This window comes from Rhodamnia argentea, chromosome 9, assembly GCF_020921035.1.
Source record: "Rhodamnia argentea isolate NSW1041297 chromosome 9, ASM2092103v1, whole genome shotgun sequence".
NCBI lineage: Eukaryota > Viridiplantae > Streptophyta > Magnoliopsida > Myrtales > Myrtaceae > Rhodamnia > Rhodamnia argentea.
This window is the reverse complement of record NC_063158.1, coordinates 1,821,820-1,847,918: the sequence shown is the minus strand read 5'-3', so window position 1 is coordinate 1,847,918 and position 26,099 is coordinate 1,821,820. Positions and strand designations below refer to the sequence as shown.

At 40.2% G+C, this 26,099-nt stretch overlaps 2 protein-coding genes and 1 long non-coding RNA gene across 3 annotated transcripts; 2 read left to right on the top strand and 1 right to left on the bottom strand.

Annotated features, from left to right (window-relative positions):
• The first annotated feature begins 4,014 nt into the window (after window positions 1-4,014).
• LOC115740823 (probable inactive receptor kinase At4g23740) lies at window positions 4,015-8,223 on the top strand. The gene is made up of 3 exons (XM_030674419.2): window positions 4,015-4,287; window positions 4,388-5,736; window positions 7,562-8,223. Exons 2-3 carry the CDS (start codon window positions 4,506-4,508, stop codon window positions 8,221-8,223), a joined length of 1,893 nt encoding a protein of 630 aa, XP_030530279.2. The 5' UTR covers window positions 4,015-4,287; window positions 4,388-4,505.
• Window positions 8,224-8,300: 77 nt separating this feature from the next.
• LOC125316575 lies at window positions 8,301-8,730 on the bottom strand. The gene is made up of 2 exons (XR_007199701.1): window positions 8,697-8,730; window positions 8,301-8,429 (listed from the first exon to the last, which is right to left on the bottom strand). It is a non-coding gene; the product is annotated as an uncharacterized LOC125316575 (long non-coding RNA).
• A 712-nt stretch (window positions 8,731-9,442) lies between these two features.
• LOC115740824 (ubiquitin-conjugating enzyme E2 10) lies at window positions 9,443-13,803 on the top strand. The gene is made up of 5 exons (XM_030674420.2): window positions 9,443-9,587; window positions 9,725-9,821; window positions 10,966-11,093; window positions 12,372-12,476; window positions 13,442-13,803. Exons 2-5 carry the CDS (start codon window positions 9,752-9,754, stop codon window positions 13,583-13,585), a joined length of 447 nt encoding a protein of 148 aa, XP_030530280.1. The 5' UTR covers window positions 9,443-9,587; window positions 9,725-9,751; the 3' UTR covers window positions 13,586-13,803.
• The last annotated feature ends 12,296 nt before the right edge of the window (window positions 13,804-26,099 follow it).

The window sequence follows — 26,099 nt, the reverse complement described above, 5'->3', positions numbered from 1 at the left end:
CACTTCGAAACCAACAACTTCAACTATTCTGCTTAGGAGTCTATTGCTTCCGGCATAGCCATTAGGACAAAGCCTTCAACTGCACATCATCTTCCTTAAATGCCCATGACCACTCGTGTCATTTTCTTCTGTAGACGAAAGAGCTGCCGACATTCAATCTCGTGTCCCTGAAGGACGCTGCATTTGCTCCTCTTGTTGCTGATAATGAAAGCCGTCAAACCATTGGTTGCCATCTACCCATACTGCGCTGGAATTATTAGCATGTGCAAAGTCAAAGCATGCTCGTGATTCTTGGATCAAATGATTATCTGGCGGAAGATGAATGCCATTTTGAGCTTTCCAAGCATGGGAAAGCATAACAAAGGGTACCAGGTGGTCAAATGAATCTTCCGGGGGTATATTAACCATTCTATCAATTTGCGTTGTCTTTGTGGATTGTAGAATCAAAAGCACATTTATATGCGAGAACATTAACGGGGCAAAATCGAAAAGAAGTGTATGGTCATTTAAATAGAAATGCACCATGTATATATATGAAATTCCACAAACATAGATCATTGGATGTCCTTATCGAAAAGGATTATGCTTCGATATTGTCTTGGCCTACTTCATTTTTATTGACTAATTTTCTGTTATTTTTCCTCTAGTTTTTATTTATTTTTTTCCCCTAGAAGGATGGCCTATAATAGGTAGATGGTATTAAACAACATGCTATACTAAGTACACCTAGACATATGTATTAAACATAAGTACTATACATTCCTATATCAATATATACTATAGGATTGAAAAGAAATTCAAATATATAAACAGTGGTAATTAAAGTTAATGAAAGGATTGTTGTTTATTTTTTTACCTCCTTTGAGATGTTCTTTTAGAATGGAAGTTGTGAAAGACATTTCATCCCATTGATACTAGGAACATAAAAAAAACCATTTACCTTTAGGTTCCACCTCTGCCATGGAATCAGCCACCTGAATAGGTCTTAGCTAGTAACCATTATTATATTCGAACTTTTTTCCTATTTTCGGTAGCAAGTCAAACACATCCTAAGTAGGCAATTTTAGTCGAACTACCAAACTTAGCATTTGCTCATGCCGTACCGTTGGTATAGTGTCCCTTCTACAGCTTACCAAACGTGTATGTTTGCAACTATTTCGTTGCTGTTGTTTTTATTTTATTTTAAGGTTCTTTTTGCACTACAAATCATCTGCAAATTGTAGTAGTGCATTGTATGTATTATGAAGCTTTATCCTTATTAGAAACAAATCATACCAACTGAAAATTCAAATTCTTCATCAACATCATGCATAATGACATTATCTTTTGGAGCCTCGACTTTCCATTGAAAACCAAAAATCGCCCTTAATAATCATTTAAAGAATGAATCCTCCTTTCAATAGCACGGAAACCCCAAATTGATACATGTGATAAATTTACCACAAAATAATTTTTTGATCAACAAATCGATTAAGACTGCTTTCCCTCATGACAAAATTACCATTTATTAGTTTCCTTGTTAAATTTTTATCATCAAATTGTTGAGTTCAGGAAAACAATTCCTTTTGGGTGTACCTATTTAGAATTTTTAGGCTTCATTTGTCACTTGCCTATTAATTGAGGTTTTTCTTGGTATTACCCAAATCTCAAACGGAGAACTAACATAGGGTAAATTTGGCATCATGAATAAAATACATTTGGGGTTATTTAGATGACTAAAAAACTAGCTTCCGAGTGAACTTATCATAGAGTTTTTGTGAAAGGGATGCTCAATTCATGTTCTTAATCTTATAAGAAGAAAGATAAATCTGAAGTCGATTCATCCACACTTCCATTCCTTGTAGAGGCAAGGTTAATATATCCCAGGAGTCTCATTGAGTCGTCAATGCCACGATTTTTATATGCTTTGAAGGCGATGGACAAAAATGGCCTTGAATATGTACCTCGGCCTCGTTTTCACATGGGGTCATCCTTTTTTAATGTTTCTTTGTGGGAACGAGCTACATATGCCGAAGAATGTTAATTCTTAATGAACAAATCTGTATTTTGTTACAGATGGACAAACAAAGTTTGCAAATTGTGTGATAATTTGTCATGTCAATCAACCACCACAATCGATGATCGGCAACTGGAAACTTTGTTTGCTCCCATTCTAAAACCCTAAGAACACTTCACTATGCTTTATGAATGAAAGAGCTGAAGAACAGAACCTATTTTAAGCTAGTGACTTAGGCAACCGGAACAAGTTGCCGATGCATGTTGACATGCCGGGCATCGAAAGCACGACCCGGCGGTGAGAAGTGGTCGTCCAAATGGGTAAATGGAGGCCCAAGAGTAGCGCGCTCTTGGACAAGTCAAATTGAAAATGGAAATCCTAAGCTCCAAGGGCGTCGATGGCATACCTATTAAGCAAAATTAAAGGATCGTCGACTAGTTGCTTTATCCGTTAAGCGGCAGTCGGCGATCTAGAAAATCAAGGAGTGCCTTTCTTTTGAAAGAAATAATGAAGGTTTTCCAATTGAAGAGAGAGATGGTTGGGAGCACTAAAATTTTCCTAAAAGCTAGTCTCTGGTGGATAGAAACTTTGCATTTATCTTTAATTTTAATTCAATTGCCATGTCTCAAGTCACGGACAAATTTAGCTAAGATAAACACGTGCCCAAAGAAGAAGGGCTGCTGGACGTCATTCTTTTCAACACCAAAGTCGAATCTTTTCTCTATTTAGGCGGATTCGATCATCAAGTTCTCGTAATACAGAAGTAGATCCACTCAATTATTTTAGATAAGCCTACTAAAAAGCAAAGCGCGTAGAAGATCTCATATTAAAGAATTCGCTTTGAGTTCGAATTCTTTTTCATCATGTCTTGTTTCTAAATGCTTCGTTCTGTGAATGATGAACTTAAATTGGCATCAACAAAGCTTGGTTTAAGGCCCCAAAGAGCTTAGCCTAGAGCAGTATCGAAAATGTACTCGTGAAAGGGATTTCGTATTTCCAAAATGCCAAAATACGCAAATTAAAAAGTCAACGCCCAAAAGACATCACTTAAATAAATTTTCGGTGGGTTGAATGTTGGAAATTTGAAGCCGCCTTTCGAGGGCCCAATGACTGAACGACAGATTGATCAGACCGCACCCACCACCACCACCACCAACAGACCAAAATTGTTAGTCTCCCTCGTCCGGTCACCTCATCAATCAATGGGACCCGCGTTTTTTGGCGCTGTCATAACTAACCCCGTCGCATTCCCGGGCGCCCGTCGGCGAGCGGCTTCCCTTCTGGACGCGCCTCCTTCACCGTTATTCCCGTGTCATAACGTGTCTGCGTGCAACGGAACGTAGAACCAACGAGGAATGTTGTTTTGTGCCGAAACCATCTCCCCGATAGGCAGTGCCATTTCGCTCGATGCTTGAAACTGGGGCACTGTCTAAATCACTCTTCTGTTAAAATTCGAGTCACATAGAGATGAATCTTAGTCGAGATCGGTAAATGCGCCGACTGTTCTCGCAGCCGGACAAACCAAAATCGAATTTTTCGCAAAATTGACTAGACCCCGTTTTATAAGCCCATCATAAAATTGAGTGTAATTATTGATCAATAATTGCGTTAAACAATAAAGATATGAAGCCGTTGTGGCTCTTCTCTCTGCCTCTCCTGTCTCTCTCTCAATTCGGGGCTAAGCCCTCTTCGCCATTAACCTCGCTGCACAGCACTGCACTGCACTGAAGCTCCCGTCTTCCTGCTGATCAAATCAAAAGGAAGCTCCTTTCTCTCTCGCAGCCATTGTCGCTGCACCAGGAAGGATTACAGCTCTGCCTTCTCCCTTTCAGAAGCTAGCTGTATGGGCTGGTGAAGCAATTCTGCACACGCCATTTAGGCTTTGAAGGTTGAAAACATGAACATTTTGGAGTTTTGCGGGAACTGTTGATTCACACTACAATACATGTGGTTAGGCTTTAACTGTTTTTAGCTGACTTCTGCGTTTACTTTCTGGGGGCGCTCGGGTCTCTATCTCGGAACCCTATTGGTTGAGCTTTCTCTCGGTCGCTCGTCCTAGCTGGGGAGTCCCGGAGTTCTTTTTTAACCATTTCCATACAAAAAGCTAAAGCGCCAACAAACAAAAAGAAGCTCCAATCCAGCTCTGCTTTAGTTGGAGATTCAAGAACGTCATTTGACGCTACTGCATTATCTCAAAGCGCCCAACTTGCCCACCTTCCTTTTCATGTGCCAGAAGAGAGCTGTTTCCAAAGTCCCTACTCCACCGTGCTTTATCAGAAGACATTGTTCTCGTAATTCACTCTCTTTTCTCTCTCTCTCTCTCTCTCTCTCTTCCTCGGTCTCAGTCTCAGTCTCACGTTCTTGTTCCTTTTTCTAAACGTGTTTCGACAGTTTCTTCCTTTCTTGAGGCTGGTGCGAGTGTAAGAGAAGCAGAAGTTGCAGAAACCGTTCGTTTTTGGGCATCAAGTTTGGGTTTTTTTCTTTTTTCCTCTTTAGCAGAAGAACGAAAATGCAAGCTCTGGGCATTTTGGCTTCGGTTTTTTATCTGGGTCTAGTTACATTGCGAGCAAATGCTGAGCCAGTTGATGATAAGCAAGCTCTGCTCGACTTCGTCAACAATCTGCCTCACTCTCGCTACCTCAACTGGAGCGAGGACTCCCCTGTGTGCGACCACTGGGTAGGAGTCACCTGCAGCGGCGACAGTTCCCGAGTCGTGGCCGTCCGGTTGCCCGGCGTCGGCTTCCAGGGCCCGATCCCACCAAACACCCTCAGCCGCCTATCCGCCTTACAGATTCTCAGCCTCAGATCTAATGGCATTAGCGGTAACTTCCCTCCGGATTTCACGAATCTGAAGAACTTGTCCTTTCTCTATCTTCAGTTCAATAATTTCTCTGGGCCATTGCCGGAGGATTTCTCGGTGTGGAAGAACTTGACGATCGTTAATTTGTCCCACAATGGGTTCAATGGGAGTATCCCCAGTTCAATATCCAGCTTGACTCAGCTGGAGGGTTTGAATCTTGCAAGTAATTTGCTCTCTGGTGAAATTCCTGATTTTCAGTTGCCCAATTTGAGGTTGCTAAATTTGTCCCACAATAATTTGAGTGGGAGCGTTCCTAAGTCACTTGAGCATTTTCCAAGTTCAGCTTTCGTTGGCAACAATGTTTCAATGCAAAATTCTGAGCTCTCTCCTGCCATCTCACCTTCTTCTGAGCCAAGAACCAGAAATGGAGGGAAGCTTAGTGAGAGCGCGTTTTTAGGAATTGTTATTGCTGGTTGTGCGTTGGTTATATTGGCAGTTGGTGTTCTGCTGCTATTTTACTGCTCGAAAGGAAGAAGAAGAGCGACTGAGGATCGTTCCACCGGGAAGCTACCGAAGGCAGAGATGTCGCCGGACAAAGAGGTCTCAAGGAATCAAGAAGCGAATAACAAACTAGTGTTCTTTGAGGGGTGTAGCTATGCGTTTGATTTGGAGGACTTGTTGAGGGCGTCAGCCGAGGTGTTGGGCAAGGGGACGTTTGGCACGGCTTATAAGGCGGCCTTGGAAGATGCAACCACCGTGGTTGTGAAGAGGTTGAAGGAGGTTGCAGTTGGGAAGCGGGATTTTGAGCAGCACATGGAGATTGTTGGCAGAATCAGGCACGAGAATGTTGTGGAGTTGAAAGCTTATTACTACTCCAAAGAAGAGAAGCTAATTGTTCACGATTACTACAGTGAAGGGAGTGTCTCTGCTAAGCTGCACGGTAAGCTCAATTTGCCCAAGTCATGTGCTTGTCATTACTGAAATTCAGCATTTATTTGCGGTCAAGTTCTGCAGGAAGTGCTAGTGATTAAGATTCCAACTTAGAGACAATTCTACACATGGTAAAACAGCACAAGTGCTCTTATGTTATGGAGATAATGTGGGTTTAGTGTTATTGTAGGTTGTAATCTTTATCTTTAAGTGTGACTACATGCATAAGTATCAGATGGAATCCATTTGAATCTGCCCATCAGTATCATGAACATCATTGGTAGGACTGGCAGAGTGTTGAGACCGGCATTGGTGGGCAAAGCTGGAGCTATGCTGTACTGGGAAGCCAGTTGAATGGATATTGATGGATAAACTAAAGCTGGCTAGAACGTCAGAGAAACTTCGAATTTAATAAAGGAGAATAGTTCCTGAATTCCAGGGCGTGGGACGATTGGATAAGGACAATAGGTTCTTGAAGTCAAACTAGGTTTGGCCTTTGGTATCTGATCACATGGATCTTGGTCTAAACTCTAAAACCTCTGTACCATTCAGTTTTCTCTATGCTTCTACTAATATTCATTCTTATTGAAGGAGGGTCAAGGTCTTCAAAGTTGCATTAGATTTATCAATGCTCAAAACGCCAACATATTGTGCACATTTTCTGAGTTTCTAGCTTATGAGTGCTTCAAAATGTCTGCCGATGGTAAACTAACTTTGACCGACAAACTCATGATAGCGCCAGATTGTAGTGCTTAGTATGTAATACCAATTGACTTAGACCAATTTTCTGTCAAATGCATGTGTTCTCAGGCATCAGATGGTACATCTGTTCATTTCGAAAGTTAATGGAAAATAGAAAATGCTTCAATTATGTTTACATCAAGTTGGTATCTATGCCACGTGCTTGCTCATGCTTGGCTTAGCGCCTTTACCTCGGATCCTGCTGCAAATAATCTCAAACCATCTTAGTACCTTCGTGGTTTTGTTATGTTCGACAAATCATGTTTCATGTGTTAGGAAGGATGAAATATATTGAAATTTGGGTGTCATGATTGATGCATAACTGAGCAATCTTGGAGTCTTACAAAGAACCCCCTCATAAAGAAGGACGTGCTAGATACCGACGATAGCTAGTGAATTGTCCAAATGATTCTGCAAGCAATATTCTCATTGAAATTCTGTCTTTTTGGTGATGTGATGCGTATGTCTCTTTTTGCAAGTGCATCGATCTTGTTGTTCCTAATTGTTAAGGTGTTTCCTGCCAAGTAGCTACTTCTGAAGGGAGCAGTTCATCGTCAGTTTTGGCGAAAATGTAGCATTAGCGGAGAATATGCCAGGTCTTTAAATAGCACATATATTTGCATATTGGTTTTGTCTCTTCGTTTTAAAATTGCTATCGCTAATAGTTCGTGTCATGTTTACACTTCTGCATCCATCAGGAATATATGAATGATGGGATCCGGTCTGTTTTCTTCTCGATTACCTTGAAACACTCATGATAACCGACAGTGTGATCTCATCTGATGAGATAAAGTTGCTCTTGCATGACACTAGTCTTTTCTAAAATGGATTACAGAGTCTTGGAGCAGCATTTCAAAAAAAGACCGGAGCCTGGATGATCATCTTAACATCATCAACTCAAATAAATTAAAGCAGAAAACTCTAACAATTCATGCTATATCAATGCTGTAAAGTGGATTTTAAGCCCTTTTTAAATGCTTCTGTTCAGATATTTCCAGTTGTGCGATCTATTTTCAAATTGATGGCCTCTGTTTTATCAGATGAGCTCCATATCCGTAAATTGCTTGATGGCTTGAGCGGTGCTTCTCTCACAGGTAAACGAGGAGAAGGTAGGAACCCTCTGGATTGGGACACCCGCATGAGAATTGCCATTGGCGCAGCAAGAGGGCTTTCTCATATCCATCTCCAGAACAATGGGAAGCTCGTTCATGGCAACATCAAGTCCTTGAATATCTTTGTCAATGCTGAACGATACGGTTGCATCTCCGACCTAGGACTAGCCACTGTAATGAGCGGGCTGGCTGCACCTCTCTCTCGTGCCACTGGTTACCGTGCTCCGGAGGTCACAGACACCCGAAAAGCCACGCAACCTTCAGATGTGTACAGCTTTGGTGTGATGCTACTCGAGCTCTTAACAGGAAAGTCCCCGATCCACGGGAGTACAGGTGGTGGTGATGGTGGGGACGAGATCATGCACTTGGTGAGGTGGGTCCACTCAGTCGTGCGAGAGGAGTGGACGGCCGAAGTCTTCGACATAGAGCTAATGAGGTACCCGAACATAGAAGAGGAAATGGTGGAGATGCTGCAGATAGCGATGTCATGCGTGGCGAGGTTGCCCGATCAGAGGCCTAAAATGCCTGATCTAGTGAAGTTGATTGAAAATGTCAGGAGCAGCAGCCACACCCTGGAGAACAAATCTGGGACTTTGTCCCCGCCGCAACCGGCGGTTGGCACCGAGTTGTCACCCACATTATAGGACTTTGAGTTGATCTTTCCTTTTTCTTTTTTGGCCCTTTTTGCCTTCAGGCGCTATAGTTTGGTTTCTTGTTTTGCTGGCTTCATTAGCTTGGTGTCCATGTCAGCCGCCATACTTGAGTTCATACCTGTTTCATAATTCATATTCTTGTTGCCTGCGGAAGATTTTGTGTACTCTCTCTCTCTCTCTCTCTAGTCGGGATCAAACTCTCCTTCTTTTAGCAATGCAAAGGCATCAGGGATTGCGTCTACTGCATGAAGTACTCAATGAATGCTTGTCACTATGAATTCAATTTCACATTTTGGCACTAGTGTTGTTTGCTGCTGAGCAAATATAAAATCTGCTTGTCATTGTTCCACATAATGTCTGTAGAGTAGGTTTCAAAGTGCATCATGTGGCTACTGGAGTTCATTGGATCGCGGAGGCTCGGCGTTCGAATTTTCTCCCTTCCTCTTGGGTGACCTGTTGAATACGATTAACAACTTGGGTAGGATGTCATGTTCGAAAGTCCAATTTAAAAGTTCCAACCAATAGATGGAGGAATATTATATCTATATGAAGAGCATATAAATCCTATTTATTAAGTGATGTGGGATATTTCCATTAAGAGTAAAGATTAGAAATCGATATTGCGTTGCCGAAAAGACATGGCCATTGATGTTATGGCTTAGAGTATTAGCCTCAAATTATTTCTTAGCGGAAAATCCAATCGATTTAATACAAAAGGAAGTACATATAACGATTAAACTCAGCAAGAATAAGAAATGCTAAGTTATTAGCGAAACTCGACCAAAGACCGCGTGAAATGGAGGGCACTCAAAGTATCACTCGTATTGATTTATCTATGTATATCAGATCACATAAAATTAACTCCATTAGACGCGATATGTGATATGACATTTTTATAGAAAATTTTTTCTCAACATTTATATAATAATGTGGCATTTTTGAAAAGTATGATATGTATGAGAGTGCTGTCAGACCGTAGTGGTAACAATTTTTCAAAATTACTGAAATCATAAGTGCCAAGAGGGGAACACCCGGTTACCGCTTGATCAGGTTAGAGAAGTCGTAATAATCACCGAAGGGCAGAAACGCCTCCGCCTCGGGTCAACCGGTAAAAAGCAAAGGAATCGGCGGGGTCCCACCTCCGACTAACAGAGGCATCAGAGACGTTGATCACAGATGGGCCCAGTTTAGGGGGAACCAATCGTAGAGTAGCTGACGACGGCAACTCTACGACCTCCCGTACGAGATCATGCAAGAAAAAGTCTTTTCTTCAACCCACTCCATTTCTCCTCCTCCTCCTCTCTCTCTCTGTCTCGCAGAACGCAAACCAAATAATAAACCAGGAGGATCTCAAGGTAGCCTCTCTCTCTCTCTCTCTCTCTCTCTCTCTCTCTCTTGGGGTCTCTGGGCGGTCGCTTCGTTCCTGTTTTCGTGTTGATTTGTTCGTTGATATTGAGAAGGTGGGTCTTTTTTGCTGTTTTCCTTTGGGGAGATCTGTTAGGGTCTGATTCGAGACGCGATGGCTTCGAAGCGGATCTTGAAGGAGCTCAAGGATCTCCAGAAGGATCCTCCTACCTCTTGCAGCGCTGGTACTCCCTAAACTCATTCCAGATCTCGCTTACTCATTGTCTGGTTGCTGTACCTCGTTTTTGGGTGATCTGATGGCTCGATTCTCGGTCGGCTTTCTCGGTGAATGCTTTTGCGGTGGTTGCGATTCGTATGTTCATGTGGGTACCTCGTGGAGGAGGAGATCTAAGCTTGTTGTTGGACTTCGGTCGAGGAATATTTGTGGAATTGCTGTGGCTCTGCTTGATTTCCTGTTGCATGTTTATGGGCTTCCCTCACTTTTGGTTGGGATTCCGTTGTCTGAGCTTATGAATGGATCTCTACCGGGCCTGTTTTGCTTGGTCTCAAAGGTTGAATTGTCTTTGCCTAGTAGGAATGTAGGAAAGTGTGATTTTTTCTGGGTTGTTACAGTGTGTCCACCAACCATGCATGAAAACATGAGGTAATTATGACGTTTTGTGATGCTTAGATGTTTCTTGGTCTGATCAAAGGAGGTAAATTATGGGTGCTATGCAATGTCTTTTTTCAGTTGAAGGCTCGTAGGCATGAAACCTGCTTCCAGTGGTTATGTGAATATTTCATGAGGTTGTCATGGATTGGGCCGACCTTATGTATGGAAAATGGTCTTACTTGGATACCTATGTGCTTTACATGGGGGATTCTCTTCCTATAAAAGCATTGACACAATATATTCGGCCTCACTCTTGATCCATGGAAACATATGGGCTGCAAATTATTTGTTCTCTCCTATTCATCTATAATTCTGCATTTGCAGTTATTGCCATGCTGAACTAGGAGAGTTAAATTGTGAACTCGAGGTGATGTCTTGTCACTTGCTTTATCTGGGATTTGAATGCTTTCCTTTGTGTGGTGCTATGTTTCTTTTCCTGATGAAACCAAGCTGAGAGCCACTTCCATCTTCAAAGTGTTCACAATTGGTGGATTTTTCTCTATAACTAAAGATTTTTCTGTCTAGTGTACCTTTACTTTTTAGTTTCTACTTCCGACTGTATTTTGCCTACGTTATCCTTTGGCTGTGGTTCTGTCACACTATACTTTTTTATCAGTCTATGATGAACTTTAGTGTCATATTTTCTGTGAAATATTTTGTATTATTGCTATACCGCATCAATTTTAGATTCATGGAAGCTGGTTCATTATCTTCAGGTCCAGTCGCAGAAGACATGTTCCATTGGCAAGCGACAATTATGGGTCCACCAGACAGTCCATATGCCGGTGGTGTGTTTCTAGTCACAATTCATTTCCCACCAGACTATCCATTTAAACCACCGAAGGTAGTAACAATCGCTGTGATCATTGCATCAAAAGATTTTGCATAGTGCTTTTGCTGCTGCTGCTGCTATGTTCCTTTTCCATTTGTTATTGTGGGCTTAACAGTTGCTCAAATAAATCTCCATATTTGTGTGAGCTTTTGCATACTCTTCTTCTCTGCTAGCTTCTGTGTTCCTGGAATTATCTGGTTGATGTTTGGTCTGACTGGTTTGTTGTATCATTTTGGGGGGAGTGACACTGCTGCAAAGGGTGGGATGTATGAGTAATAAGTAAGATATTGCTACAGTCTGAGTCTACATATCCTAATATGTTGAGGCTTTTCTGTAATCAGACATTTTCCATGTGAAGTTTTGTAACTTTTGTTTAGGCTAATCTTGAGATTCGGTGTGCATATTGAATGAATCATTAAAAAAAAGATATCTAAGTTACGCATCTGATACGTATGGTTTGGTTTGTATCGAGATTCAGAAGAAGTTTATGAGCTGTAGACTTTGGGCTCTTTTTCTTTTTCTGGAAAGTTTACTTCTTAGCTCCTTTGTTAACATGACCATAGTATTGCCTTGGAAATCAACTGCGTATTTACAGTGAATTACTCTGAAATCCCTCTGTTTAAGGTTCTATACAGTAGCCTACATTTGGGAAACATAAACATGTCCCATCACTTCCTCAGAGGCTCAGACTTACTGGCTTCTCAACGTTTTTAAATTTGTGTTTGTGAGCTTTAACTATGCCAGGATATTACATTTTTGCCTGCTGACAAGTAGAAGGATCCTCTGAGTGGTCAAATTCAAGTAGAACTGATTTTGGCGTTTCTCTTATCATAAGAGAACTCCATAATTACGCAAAACTATTTATCTCAGTTTCACTATTCTCTTGTGATATGTCCCATAGTCTTCCCATCTCAGCATCGCGTGATTAAGTCTCTCACTATTAATCTGTGTCTATAGTTATTTATTGTCCACAGCTTCATATCATTACTTTTATTTTTGTCTCCTCCTTTGTTCTGTAGTTATGTTGTTTTAAATAATTGTGTGTGGTAGGCATTGTTTTCGGGAATTACTGGTGAACCTTTGACATAACATTGAATTTGGCCACATTAAAGTCGGATGGGCGGGTGTGTGTTATTTCTTGGGGGAGTGGGCTTGTGGTTTCTAGGCTTACCACGGGCAGGTACCTAAGACCGTTTCTGTAAAATCAAGGATATAGCTGAAAAACTTGTCCCGTTTCCTGTGGTCTCCTTGGCTGTAGAGTTTGCTTATAACCGTTGATGGTGTGTGCAGGTTGCATTCAGGACAAAAGTCTTCCACCCAAACATCAATAGCAACGGTAGCATTTGCCTTGACATATTGAAGGAGCAGTGGAGCCCTGCCCTCACTATTTCCAAGGTTGAATTTTGTTGGAGTCTAAAGCTTTATTTGCTTATTGGAAAGAGTGATGCTTGGTGCAAATCACTTGTCCTGTGTGGTAGATGAAGTTTCACATCTTTATGTGTGTTTTATTGAATATTTGCATCCGGCAGAGGAATCTTATTCTTCTACTGGAATGCAAAGTGTTATGTCCATAGCATATGATGCATTTGGTACTTGAATCTTATTTAATCTTATCTTAAGTGGTAGGAAGAAATGAGCAATGCTAGGAACAGAGTCTTCTGTTGTGATAGAGAATATTTCTTTAAATGTTAAATTTCCAAATCTAATAGAAAAATCTCCTGCATGCTGATGCTTCTATTCATGCTGAAGATTCTGTCTTGTGAATGAGCTCTTTTTTCGGTTTTTGAGATCATGTAATTGGAGCTCATGGTGGCTTGCAATCGAACTGTTTTGTATGGCGGGAAAATCAAAGTGATGGTCTTTGCGATATGGTTACAAGTCGGGCATGATGTTAAATTCATTTGTGATGTCAGCTAGCAAAGACTTGCCTTCTGTTACCATTGTCGCCTACTGGTAAATTATGCTATAGCAGGGACTACTGACCCTCTTTTGTCACGAAATCCAGTGGGGTAAACTTTTACCTTCTATCTCTGGCTCATTCTTATCAGTAGTTTCTCTGATAGTCCTCACAAAACATTCCTTGAGTATGAAAATCAGCAGAAGTTTGGGGTGGAGGTGATTGAAATAGGAACTTATGTTACTGGCATATGATTTGCTCTTGTTGTCTGCAAAATGCTTATTAAAAGGTTAAACCTTGGCTTTGAAAAATAATTTTTTTGATAACTACCAACCTTGTCTAACTCAAAGTGCAATGCTCATTGTTTGCCCAACATCAATGTTGTTTAGCTGCTCTGCTGCAGATGCTTCCTATGGTTTTTTGGCATGGAAGTGAACTAATTGGGTTTGGTATTATTGTGTAGGTGTTGCTTTCAATCTGTTCATTGTTGACTGATCCAAACCCCGATGACCCTTTGGTGCCAGAGATTGCACACATGTACAAAACTGATCGGAACAAGTACGAAACCACCGCCAGAAGCTGGACCCAGAAGTATGCTATGGGCTAGAAAAGCTGCATGTTTGTGTGTCGTGTAGGAGGGCCTCTTTCCCTGTGTCTTGTCTTCCCAATTGTGTTTATGAATGAAAGTGTGTGATCTGTGTCCTCTTATCACTGCACTTATACGGGGAGAGTTTGAAGCTTGTCCTCCTTGAAATAGTCTTTAATTGCTTGTTATGAGAATTTATCTTGAAAACCATGAAAAACACTTCAATGTTTCTATGCCCTGCCCTATCGCGCTCTGATGTACTCATAAGGGTTACGGCTGGCGACTATTGTTAAAATGGGCTCTCGAAACTAGCTTTATATTCAGCTGAACTCCAATAGTCTCTAGTCTTGATGAGAACTGCTCACTAGTATGTATCTCCACGATGCTGCATCTGAAGCTAGTGACCGGAGGCTGATGTCTTCATCAATTTTGGGTTGTTTTGATCTGTTTGAGCTTTAGACACATAGCCTTTTCGTAACTGGGCTGTTTCTGGTGAGCAGGGCTATGGATCCTGGCCTGTGTAGAGTCGCATTGACGTCGGTGACCACGGTAACAATATTGAGGCTCTCTCTCTCTCTATATATGCACATGGTAGAAGCAGCCAAGGCCCAGTGATGGTCACATTGGGCCATTGTTGCCTTGCATAGTGTCTTTCTCTTGAGCTTGGAACGTTGGCCAAAGTCTGGATAGACCGTAAAATTGATCATTTGTATTGCTTGTAAAAATGAATAAATAAAAATTATCTCCATGTTTAGGTATAATTTGTTATTCATAATGAAATTATTTTATATTGATTAATTATTTCAAGTCATGCAAGTTTTCATTTTCAAGAAAATATTTTTAAATCATTTACTTATCGGGAAACAAACGGAGCCTTGATGTCCTTGATTTATTTTCAATTCAATTCTTTTTCATGAGCTTTACTGAGTGAGCATTGTGTTCTCAGGATATGAGTTGGACTGCAACGTGTTCGCTCCTCTTGCTGTCTGTTCTAGTGGGGGATACTGACTTACTGAGCTTGTTTTGGAGGTCGAGTAATTAATTCGGAAAAGTTGTCCAAAAGTTTTAAATTTATTGCACTTTCGTCAATTCAGCGCTAAACTTTTAAATTTTTTCAATTGAGTTTTAAATATTTTCATGTTTTGCCAATTAAGTCTATCCAGCCAATTTTGGTTGTAAATTGCTCACCTGGATGTTGTGACGACCTACGTGGTCCGGTTGGCATTAACATAGATAATTTTTAATAGTATTTTTATATTTCTTCGAGTTTTTTGTTTCATTTTTTATTACTTTTATTTTTCCTATTTTCCTTATTTTATTTTTTTATATTTCCATTTTTTTCCCTCTGTCGAGCCTCATCAAGGCCGGAGGAGGTCACCAGCCTTAGGAGAGGGTCGCCCTCGCCCTTGCTGATTTTGGCAGAGGGCTACCCTCGCTTGAGGTCGGTGATGGCCGGAGGATGAAAAAAGAAAAAAAAAAAAAGGAAAAAGGAAAGAGGAAAACATAAAAAAGAAAGAAAGAAGTGAATCACAAAAAAGATAAACAAAAAAATGTTCGAAAAAATATTAGAATTTTATTTAAAATTATACACAAAAAGACTGATGGTGTCATGTAAGATGGTCGACGTTTATATCAGCAATTTTCCGGACAAAAATGGCCGAATGGACTCATTTGGTAAAGATGGAAAAATGTTTAAGATTCAATTGAAAAAATTAAAAAGTTTATGATTGAATTAGAAAAAATAATAGGTTTATAACTTGTTTGACAATTTTCCCGGACAACCATCGGTGGAGGCGCTTGGATTCTTAAATTTCGAGGTATTGCGGGGGATTTTCTCTTCTTCTTTTTTTAAATTTTTGTATCATATGATAAATCTTTCAACGTTATTTAGTATGTATGAAACATTCTAAACATTAAATCAAGATCCATGACATTCTACAAATTGGTTATGATCAAATGGGGGTTTACTCGTTGACGCTCCAAGTTGGACGAAGACAGTTGCGAATATCGAAAGAAGAGCGATGGACATGCAACACTGCCACGAAATTTCATACATTTTATGACTTTTTACAATTTTGTTACGACGTTCTAATGTAATAAATCAACTTAATCTTTTAACAATTGGCAAGTCTAGATTTTCTCTCCTCCCAAAAAGCGCCGCCAACCTCCATCTTCGTTCGGGGTCTTCCCTGAGGGGGGAGAGAGAGGGACCCTCTCTCTCTCTCTCTCTCTCTCTCTCTCTCTCTCTCTCTCTCTCTCTATTTTCATATCTCTTTATGTCCTCATCTTCTTCAAGTTTCTTTGTTGATTTTGCAAACTATTCTGTCGATTTTCTCCATACGGAGAGTTTTGTCCAGTGAGATCGGAAGTTCGAGGCGCGAGAATCTAGAAAAAATTTACTATTCCGGATTTGCTCGATCGCTCCGGCTCCGGTGCTTACTCCATATAGTTGAGCGCGGCTCCTCTACTGCTTGAGCAATCGGCTTATCTAAAAGTTATTTTGTGTTCAACTAATATCTATTTTGCAATTCTTCTCTCCCGATCTAGAGTTGTATTTAAATTTGGATGCTTTTCTATTATGATCTATAAATAGATTTGCGATTTAAAAACATGTTGGTGTTGTTGTTGTCTCTATACGGTGGTGGTGCTGAGGACGCCTTATCTTGGCACGCACCGCCTTTTGGCAAAGCCGTAATTACCGAAGAGGAATATCTTGGCGTATGCTCATCACCGATGTTGATACGAGATTCGATGATCGGCCGCTAGTTGTGCTTTAATGCATCTTCGTGGAATGAGCGAGTCTCTACAGGCTATACCAAGTTGATTTATCTTTCAGATTTACCTGTTTTATTTCATTTGTATCCAAGTTATGTACGCCTTTTTGAATGAAATGATAATGTTCTTTTTGACCAAAAAAATTTGACATGTGCTAATCACCGATGTTGATACGAGATTCGGTGATCGATCGCCGATTGTGTGCTTGGATGCATCTTCATGGAATGAGCAAGTCTATGCAAGCTGCACCTTTGATTTATATCGAAATTATGTACTCCTCTTTTGAATGAAAGGGAAATTCTCTTTCTCAACAAAAAAAAAATTTTGATCAAATCAAAGGACTACAAAAGGAGCTTTACTGCAGTTAAAAGAGTTCAAATAAAGAGATTCAAATTTACAAATATAGTTTGACAGCGTTTTACATTTTCTTTTACTTTTAGTATTATTTATTCCGGTTAAACTAGATTATGTATGATACAAATTAAACTTATGAATGATCCGCCAAATAACCTCGGAGGCGACACTTACTGATTAATTCTGAATTGAGAGTCAAGGAACGGTTTGGACTGATGATGTAGCTCAAAAAGATACTGAATTATCTTTTTTCCTTTGTTTTTAGAATTCTTTTACTGTTTTAAAAAGTGGTTTCGTGGATTTCTTCGTTCTTTTTACATTGTTTTCCCTGTTTGGATAGTGTCGGAGACTCGGAGGGATACCTTAGCTTGCAATTTGAAAAGTAGCTTCGTCAAAAACGCCACAATTCATTGATAGCATGTTCTCATTAACTCATAAATTTTGTTTTTTTAAATCAAAACCGTAAAGTTCATTTGCGAAGTCCTTGCCCCACCTCGTCCAGATGTGGGGAGGCGTCGGTGGCCGCATCCGAGGCTAGCCTTACCATGGCCTAGCCCCCCAGGTCGCGGCAAAGGCGGCCTCGCCCATGGCTAGCGATGGTGGCCATGGTGAGGCTAGCCTCGCCCAAATCTAGGCCATAGGCAAGGCCGGCAAGCTTTGGCAACCCTTGCTGGCCACGGTGGAAAAAAAATGAAAAGAAGGAAAAGACAAGGCTAGGAAAAAAAAAAAAAAAAGGGAAAGAGAAAAGAAACCATTAACAAAAAAACTAAAAGCGTCATAAAAAAAATAAGAAAAAAAATGTCAACATCGGTGCCCGTCATGCCACGTAGGATAAACGGCATCCATTTCAGCAATTTGTGATCTAAATTTGACAAAACGTGAGAAATGTTTAGAGCTAAATTATTACAATCGAAAGATTTATGACTAAATGGGTACAAATACAAAATGTGTGCATGTATGTTTCATAACAAAAGGCAGCAGTGCGCTCCCCCAATTATCGGGAGACTCACGAAATACTCTATGAATCTCATGAACCAATTAAGTTCAGATTATCAGCTTATGGAGATGGCCCTGCCTCAGAGAAGTTTGCATGCATTTGGCTGGATTCAAGTGGAATGCCCTCTACTTCTTCCGCCGGATCTCCTAACTATCCAACCAACTGCGTCAATCCTCGCGCGCCTATTTTGTTTACGTCTAATCGATCCAAGAAGAAGCACACACAGAGTTGAAGAAAAAGGGTAACACAGACCCTATGCGACAACACTGGAAAGAACCATAGTTCGAGGCTTGATTTGCAAAATGACCGTTGTTAGCCGATGCCCCATAAACTAAGCTCGAGGAATTAATAAAACCCACTTGTACCGTAAGGCTGTCGGATTAATTTAAGTTAATCAATCGCCACTCCCAAAGTGCGAGCGATCTCTAGCTCAGTCACGAAACTGCCTCATCAAATTAAAATCAGAAACACCATGAAGAGCTGGAGGTGGAACCTTTTGACTCTAGAGAGAGAGAGAGAGAGATTGGCTGTTTGAATCAGCACTTTGAAATAAGACGTGAGAGCAAGTCCAAGACCACGATCACATTTCGCAAGAACAAAATATATTGTGGCCGACTCATGCACGAGCCCCGTAAAGCAAGGGAGTCCCACGCTGACTTTGTGTCCTTCCCCATGTAAAAAGTAAAGAAGATCCCCAAAAAAAATACAATCAGACAGATATATAAGAAGTAGTCTCGGACACTTCAACATACGGGGCAGCGTGTCCCGTGTCCTTTTGTATCGAACCCCGTTTCGCTTGGGAGTTTATAACCGAAGACTTTCGTTAGCTTTGCTCGTGCTTGCGCCTCGACACGTTTGGTTTTTGTATCTATGCGTCGGAAATTGCCTAGGTGGAAGGCAAAAAAATAAAAATAAAAAAGATTGATGTTACGACGAGAGATCAGAGACCAAAGGATGTGTTACCGACGGTCGCCGCAACGTTCCTGTCGACCCTAGTTGGAAGTATTCAACCCAAACCCTACCATTCGGCAGTGGAAAGCTAGGGTTTCACGTGATTTTGCATGCAAAATGGCATTGCATGGGAAGTCGTCTGCCTGTCCAAGTAAAATTTCACCACAATTTGCTGTGTCAAACTGTACTTCACATCGCTGCGGATGTCAAAACCTATTTACTTAACATGTTGATCGTAGTATGCATTTTGCATACTGAACGAAAGAATGTAATTAGAATATAGTTAAGATCCGAGAAAGAAGAGGAGTCGCGCACACGTGCGAGTACTCCGGTTGTAAAAAGAACCTGGCGCCTGAAAATCTGACCGATCTAATCCCTTTTTATACGTCTTAATTCCTCGTCATTAATTCCAAACACAGCGCTTTGTCTTTGGGGACCACCGACAAAAAAAGCCAAATGATAAAGTCGTCATGGATGATAACACAGCCCATCGTGGACTCTCGAGTCGCCACACGAAAACCGCCTCTGCAAGTTGCATGCGAGAGGCAATTTGTTAGTTAGATCATATACTAATTATCATTCTCTAATCATCCTCCCGGAAACCTAATCATACTTAAGTCCCCGATAACATGGTCATCGTTCGCTCGTAGGTAGCTATAATGTTTATGTGTCCCGACAAACCACTTGCACTAATTTCAAGTCAAAAATGCGATCGGCGATAAGATGTTTTTTTTCCTCTTTCCCATACCAGAGAAACAATAAATGCTACATGCATAAAATTGGAAGGAAGAGAGATAATAAACCACATGATACCTGCTCTGGGACGTCAACCCCATTTATTGTTTGCGCACACAATTCCAAACGTAATGTTCACGATTCCTACCGAAAAGAGTTATTAGGAAACAGTTATTTACTACGTTGAATTTGACCTGATTCCGTCCATTACTTTTGTATATATATTACGTTCAAAGATCAGCTGTATAAAAGAAATCTCGTATTGCAATCGCAGCGTCTCTTGTTTAAAGTACTTTGAGCAAGGACGAAGCAAAGAACATGGCTTGGTAGCACTAGTGGGAGTGATTAGCTTTAAGTGAGCTTAGGTTAGCCATTTGGAAGAAGTCTTTAGAGAGAACGAAATGTCGAGAAAACGAAAATAGCTTTTGTCGATTTTCAGGCTTCATGGCGACGAGCATCTCTTGTCTGAAGTTTAACTCCTTCGAAAATGCAATATCGTGACTTGCAATAAATTAAGCGAAATACAAAGGACCAAATGTCATCTGCCCACGACGTGCTGCCACGATTTTGAGAATTACTTGGAAGAAATAATATACAGAATACGATGCATGAGCACACGTGCCCCTGTAAACTAAAAAGCTTTTAGAGTAATAATTATCGAATAATTACTTCCGGTTCAATCAATGCGTATGGATCTCAGCGCTCAAAGCTCATTGACTTGATATGATATGATCGCACATGTTTGATGCAATAGTACTGCTGGAGAATTCTTTAATGCTTGTTTACGTTAAGAGACTCGAAGTCTCGAACTAGTATGAATACTATAATGACTCCTCTTTCTTCTTTTGGTGGCTCAAGAACGGCATCTAGGGTTTCGGGTTGATTTGACTTCCTTCTTATGTAATCATTAAAATATGCACATCTAGACACAGATATGCTTGTATGTTTGTATATTTGTTTCCCGATTAAAACACACCCATTTATACATATAATGTTTCAAAGATATGCTCCATAAATAACTCTCTCTCTCTCTCTCTCTCTCTCTCTCTCTCTCTCTCTCTCTCTCTCTCCACGTGTACGTGTCATGAACCGAAAGTTCCGTGACCCTAAACTGTACTCACGAACCCTTATGAGTGAAGCTTGTTGGTGTCATTATGTTGAGTGAACGATGCAAAGGGAAAGATGCAACCGGATCGTGGGAGTGGCGTTAGGGTGATTTGTACTACAAATTATATATTATAATGAATATACCCTTGGGAACTTTTAAGGCAATGTTAGCTTCCCGTGTACAAACCGTCGGGAGCCGATACCGCTCTCCCGATGAGGCCATAGTGGGCCGAAATCGGTTGTGGTGTCTAAAGTGTTCTGCTTGTCTCACTTGATGGACTGGAATGCACGAGCTTAACTTGGTGTGGTATGATCCGATATGGGAAAACGTGCTTTACTGTTTTATGGAACAACAAGAGAAAAAAGATTGCTTGGGGTTCTCGGCTCGCTAGGCGCCACACAGGCTGATTTCGTAACTAAAATATGTTAGAACTTGACAATATGGTATCAAAGAATGAATACCTCTAGTAGGTGGACAAGTTGAAGAAAACCCGTGGTCTACCCGGTCCCATGAGGTTGGAGAGTGAATCGTCGGAGCAAACCATACTTGAACAAAATGTGGCTCTTGAAACTAGCTTCTAGGATGTCAATGGAGGCACAAGCAAGAAACCGATTCCTCACCGAATAAGGATAACATTCCCGGATCAATTCGGCGAATCTCAAGATGGGTTTACTACCACGTTTTCAACAATGGGGAAACCTCCATTGCCTAGTTGGCATTAGAAAGCGATTAGTAAGCAAAAGAAGGTGCCGACAAAAGGCACGGTTGGCTCCAAATGCCACACTTGAGAGGACAAGTGACCAAACGGCCTCTATTCAAAAGAAGCTACCGATGGAGAGGAGTTGTTACATTGGGCGAGCGCCCGCCATTCATGTGAGTCCCAATGACGGCATTGATGGTACCGAAGTGACGCAAGGAAGTGACAGAATGACCCGCAACGAGGACGTTGCAAAATTGAGTGGGGGAGAATGTCAAGGACTAGAAGTTCCGTGACCCCCAAACTATACTCGCGTACCCTTGTGAGTGAAGCTTATTGGTGTCATCATGGTGAGTGAGAGATTCGGATGGAAAGATACAACTGAATCATGAGAGTGACATCGGGGTGATTTATATTAGGAGTTCTAGGTTGGAATGAATATACCTTTAGGAGCTTTAAAGGCGAGAGTTGGCCTCCCGTGTACAATTGGTCGGGAGATGATATCACTCTTCCCGATGAGGCTATGGCAAATTGAAAGCACTTGTGGTGCCTAAAGTGTTCTAGTCATCTAGCTCGATGGACTGGATGCCTAAGGCTAGGCGAGGTACAATCCGATACTGGGAAGTTGTTCGCCTTCTTGTTCTATGGGACAACATGAGAAGAAAGGTTGGCTTGGCGCTATCGGCTTGCCAAGCGCCGAACAGTCTGATTTCGTGGTTGAAACTTGCCAACCTATGACATACGTATGTGTCGGCATGTACTTGTGTGTCCCTCACAAATGCGAGATTGCAACACCCTATTTGAGATTAGACAAAAAAAAAATTAAATAAAGGTTTGAAGTGTAATCATTTTTTCAAAGAGAATCCAAATTAGAGATTGTTTTAAATAAGAATCTGAAGTAGCCAAATCAGTCTCAAAATAAGTGTTGAAACTCACAGTTTACAAACACTTGATTTTTCCGTTGTACCGGCCTTAAGGGTGGAAGTCGAAGAGAGTCGTATCAAGAAACTTGGATTCTTAGAAATGAAGGCAAAAGAGACGGAATTGCTGTCGTGGGTGACGATTCCGTTGGCAAATTAAGAGGCGTGGAGGTAGAGGTGCGTGGCTATGGAAGGTACGCCCTGTCATTTCCAAATTTTGTTTTGGACAAAAATGCCCTGTTTCAGCCGGCGGAAAATCAAGTGCTCGCTAGTCGACGAAAATTTAGCCGACCATGAGCTCAAGCCTTTATTTGAGACCAAATTAGCCACATCAAGCCCTTATTAAAAAAATTAACTTTAGGTTGAAAAATAATTCAACATCAAATCATTAGTTTGAAATTTTCTCTTGAGATTATACTCTCGTACCAAAGTTATCCGATCAAAGGTGATTGGTTTATGGGTCATATGCGTTCGGAGTTAATGGTGTCGGTGAGTCGATTTTGCTCGTGAACTACTCCAGTTTGATTTGCAATTTACTTGAATTCAATTGGATACTTTTTCGAGCTTGAGTATTTAATTTAGCCAAGGTAAACTTTAAAATACTTGGCTTGAGAAACCTGTGGGACTAAGTAAAAGTGTTAATTTTTCAATCATAGTGCATTTTTATAATTCGAGCTCCGGTGCAAGTTTTGAAGACAATTTATTAAAGGGAAAATTGTCCAAAAAATTTTTAATCCATTTTACGATTATTAATTCAGTCCTAAATTTTTTAGTTTGGATAATGCAGTCCTAAACATTTAACGATCTTCCATTGTAATCCATTTGGTCAATTTAGATCGAAAATTGATGACATTGACTCTGGTCATCCTACGTGTCATAGCTAGCTATTGGACGAGGCTCAAAATGATGTCATTTTGAGAAATTTTTTACATTTTTTAAAATTTTATTTCTTTTTTTTTTCATCTTCTTAAAATTTTGCCTCACCTAGATCTATGTGAGGGTCACCGGTCATTCTTGAGGTTTGGACAACTCCATCAGCCAAAATTCCAGGAAGATGAAGGAAAAAAAAAGAAATAGTATAAAAGAAAAGAAAAAAATTAAAAAAATCCTCCAAATGACGCTGTTTGGAGCTCTATCGGACACGTCACATTGTCGGCCACACCATGTAAGATGGGCGGCACCGACTAAACCCCCACGTCGGTGACTTTTGGCCTAAAGTTTTCAAAAGGATAACATTAGAAGATGGTCAAATTGTACTGACAAAATTGAAAAGTTTAGGATTAAATCGATAATCATACAATAGGTTTATGATTTTTAAGAAAAATTTCTCATTTATTAAATATAATCAAGGTGGATTTAATTGAGCTTGGAAAGCAAAAGTGCGGGACGAATATCTCGAGCTCGAGTATTGTACCATGTTCCCTTGACCATGCCCCTAATTCAGAAACCCCCAAGTTGTGGCCGATTTGCACAATGGTCACTCTTGCGCAAATGGTTAAAAAATATCGGACACTGGTTTGTATACGAATACACGGGCGCGCGTTTAAAGAGAGAGAATGTGTGTTTTCAATAGAGGGTTTTTGGCTTGTCCTATCTCTAACTCTCTTCTCTCTTACTTTTACTCTGCCTCTTTGTAGAATACAGGAGTTGAACCCCACACCTATGATATTAGCGTCTCCACCTCTTAATCTTTTTACCAAAGAAAGCCGCATGGCTATTGACTTCGGGCTGGGGTTTGTTGGCCGGTAATTCAACTCCAAAGATGTTGAGGCCTTTTTAAGTTCAATGATATGGCAGAATCCAAGCCATTCAGTCAAGTTGATATCCCGACTATTTAGAGGGGATAAATTTAGGGTTAATACAAAGAAAAATCCGAAGTGGGTATACTTATAACAAATTTATTCCAAACTAATTTTTGTACCCTAAAAAGTCCCAAACTAGTACATCCAGAACAAATTTACCTTAAGCTACAACACAAGTGACAAATTTATCCTCAATTAATTTCCATTAAATTTTACCATCAAATTTCTAAGTTAGATGATACGTGAAAGTTGACCGGTTTATCAATTTGGTGTTTTTACTCTCTATTTGTCATAGGTATACCAATTTGAAGTTTTTCGTGATATTATTCAATTTTACGAAAACTAACGGATAGTAAATTTGTCACATGTGTGCTAGTTTGGTGTAATTTTATCATAAATGTACCATTTTCCGTGGTCAAAAAATTAATTTGGGGTAAATTTGTCACAGGTATATCGGTTTGGAGTTTTTGGTGGTCAACAAATTAGTTTGGGATAAATTTGTTATAGATGTACCAATTTGGGGCTTTTCATGGAATTAACTCATAAATTTATAATGTGAATGTACCTTTCTAAATTTTGAAGACTCCCATCACCACTAGTTTGCCTTATGCGATGTTATATCCACGGATATTGCTATGGAGAGATCATCCGACCCCTAGCTTGGACTTAGCTGAACTAAGGGTGTGTTTGTTTGAGCGAAGATGTTTTTCGGGAATTTGTTTTTCAAACTTTCACCCATTTAGTTTGTCGAAAATGACAAGTCAACCGAAAACACTTTTTGGTCAACGAAAATATTCATGCATATAAATCAAGAAAGTGAATTCCTCAACTCGAAGAGGTGAAAACACTTTTCGAAAATGTTTCTCTTGATATTTTTTAATATTTTTTATTGTATTATTTTATAATATTTTCTTCGTTTTCTTTTTCCCCTTTTCTTTTATTTTTATTTTTTAATTACCTCGACCGGTAGCCTGGCCTTGGTGACGGCCAATGACTATCCATAAGCGCTGGTTGGCGTGCTCACTTGAGGTTGGCAAGTTCGAGCCTCGCTAGATCCCAACAAGCTCGAGCTCACTTGGTGAGGCTCGGTGTCGCAAGTATCGAGTAAGGTTGAGCCTCGCTGTGACTCGACGGCCAATGAAGTAGAATTAAAAATGAAAATAAAAAATAAAAAATAATTTAAAATTTTGAATTGTTTTTTACCCGAGATAAAGTCATAAGATTGAAATCATTTTACAAATAAGATCTGAACACCAGAAAATATTTTTCAGCCACGTGTAACAAAACAAAGGAGAACTAACCATTTCTTAGAAAATGATTTACCGGAAAGCATTTTTCTTTAGTATGAAGTTTTCAATGAAATAAACGCGCTCTAATGTTGCCAAGTGGTTTCATCTATCTGCAATATTTCGTATTTTCATCCGAAGGCGACATTAGATCCTTAGGTTTGTCATTTTCGTAGCCGTTGCTCATTAATCGACCGGTACCCGTGAAATATCACGAAGTTGCACCTCCTTTTGTATATAAATGTACAAGGTGTTTAATCCATACAAAAGAACAACCAAAGGGACACATGAACATATCATGTGTTATTATTATATTATCACTTATGCACAAAGGACATGTAAATAAGTTGCCTTGGCACTAGATACATGTTGCCAAATAGTCCATCTTAAGTTTAAGTACAGACCGGCACAAAATGATTGATAAGAGCGTCATACTTTCTTATTCGAATTTTTGACTTAGTTAAGTGCCTATTTGAGATTATTGCTTTTAGAATTTTCGAAAGTCAAGTATGAATTAAGTCAAAACTCCACCACATCTCGCAAAATTTCGAAAGGACTTTGCTAGCATAATGATTTTTAAGTGATCTTGATAATAATAGGATGTTGTGGACTATAAATTCTTAAAAGAGTGTATTCCGTAACAACTTTTAATTATTTATCATTTATTTTTTATAGCTCACAACGTTTCCCTTCAGCAAATACTTTCAAAATTCGGATTAGCAGCATCAGCAGTAGCAGCAACTCGTTATTAAACTAATGAAACGAAACTTCTGAAAAGGAAAGTAAAAAACAAAGGAGGTGGCTCCTTCGTTTTCGACACGGTGTACGAGGGAATGTGGGGACCACGCAGGTGGGGCCCACGTGGTGGGATTTTTGGCTCTTTGGGATGGATTTTTTCGGACAGCTCTTT